The 758-nt window shown below is 51.5% G+C and overlaps 1 protein-coding gene across 1 annotated transcript in view; it reads right to left on the reverse strand.

Annotated features, from left to right (window-relative positions):
• Positions 1-425: 425 nt before the first annotated feature.
• The window catches only part of LOC103584077 (neurofascin-like), a gene marked incomplete at both ends in the record, with an annotated part of 5081 nt that continues 4748 nt past the window's right edge, over positions 426-758 (reverse strand). Inside the window, one exon of the mRNA XM_008565200.1 lies at positions 426-696. Within this exon, the coding sequence (XP_008563422.1) occupies positions 426-696 (271 nt within the window). The remainder of the gene's footprint in view (positions 697-758) is intronic.

The following is a 758-nucleotide window of genomic DNA, read 5'->3' on the forward strand; positions in this document are numbered from 1 at the left end:
CGTGGCCACACGGTGGGCCACGCCTGACCTTTAGGCCTTGGACCAACCATGGAAGGTGGCAGAAACAGTATGAAGTTGTATGAGTGGAGGGGGAGTCCTGGTGTGGGTAATCCCAAATAGTAAATAATCCCCCAAACCCTTTCTGTCTGGCTCAGGAATACGCAATGTAATTTCTGCGGAGGTGGTGGGAAGCTGGTGTGGGTAGTAGCAGGTTTTCCTTCTTATTCCCCTTGGACCAGGCTGGTAATAAACTATTCCCAGCACCTGGCTCAGCTGGAAGGTCGCGCAGACACACACTGAGGAGCCCTACTTGGGATTAAACATTAAATGCGCTGCATTTTCAAAAGGAATTATCATGCACGGATAACTGCAAGCATGGCTTCCTTCCCCACCTTGAACTCCTACCTACGAACCCTTTCCTTTACCTTTGACCTCCAGGCGGACTTGGTTTTCAGCTTTGCCCAGGATGTTCGTGGCAACACAGGTGTAGATGCCTTGGTCCTCTTTACGGATCATCTTAATTTCCAGACTGCCATTCTCATAGACATGGTAGTTTCCACCATCCAGGTTGCTCCCTTGTCCATTCTTAAACCTCACGACAGAGCAGCAGAACACACAGCATACTGAGAAAGGATTGGCCCAAGGGAGCAGGGCAGCAACCAGTGGAGAGACCATGGGGGCAGTGGAAAAAGCCCCCTGCTAGCAGTTTGGAGTCCTGAGCCTTGTACAGTCTGCCTCCAACCACTAGGTGGCCCTGG

This window comes from Galeopterus variegatus, unplaced genomic scaffold (genome assembly GCF_000696425.1).
Source record: "Galeopterus variegatus unplaced genomic scaffold, G_variegatus-3.0.2 Scaffold43677, whole genome shotgun sequence".
Classification (NCBI taxonomy): domain Eukaryota; kingdom Metazoa; phylum Chordata; class Mammalia; order Dermoptera; family Cynocephalidae; genus Galeopterus; species Galeopterus variegatus.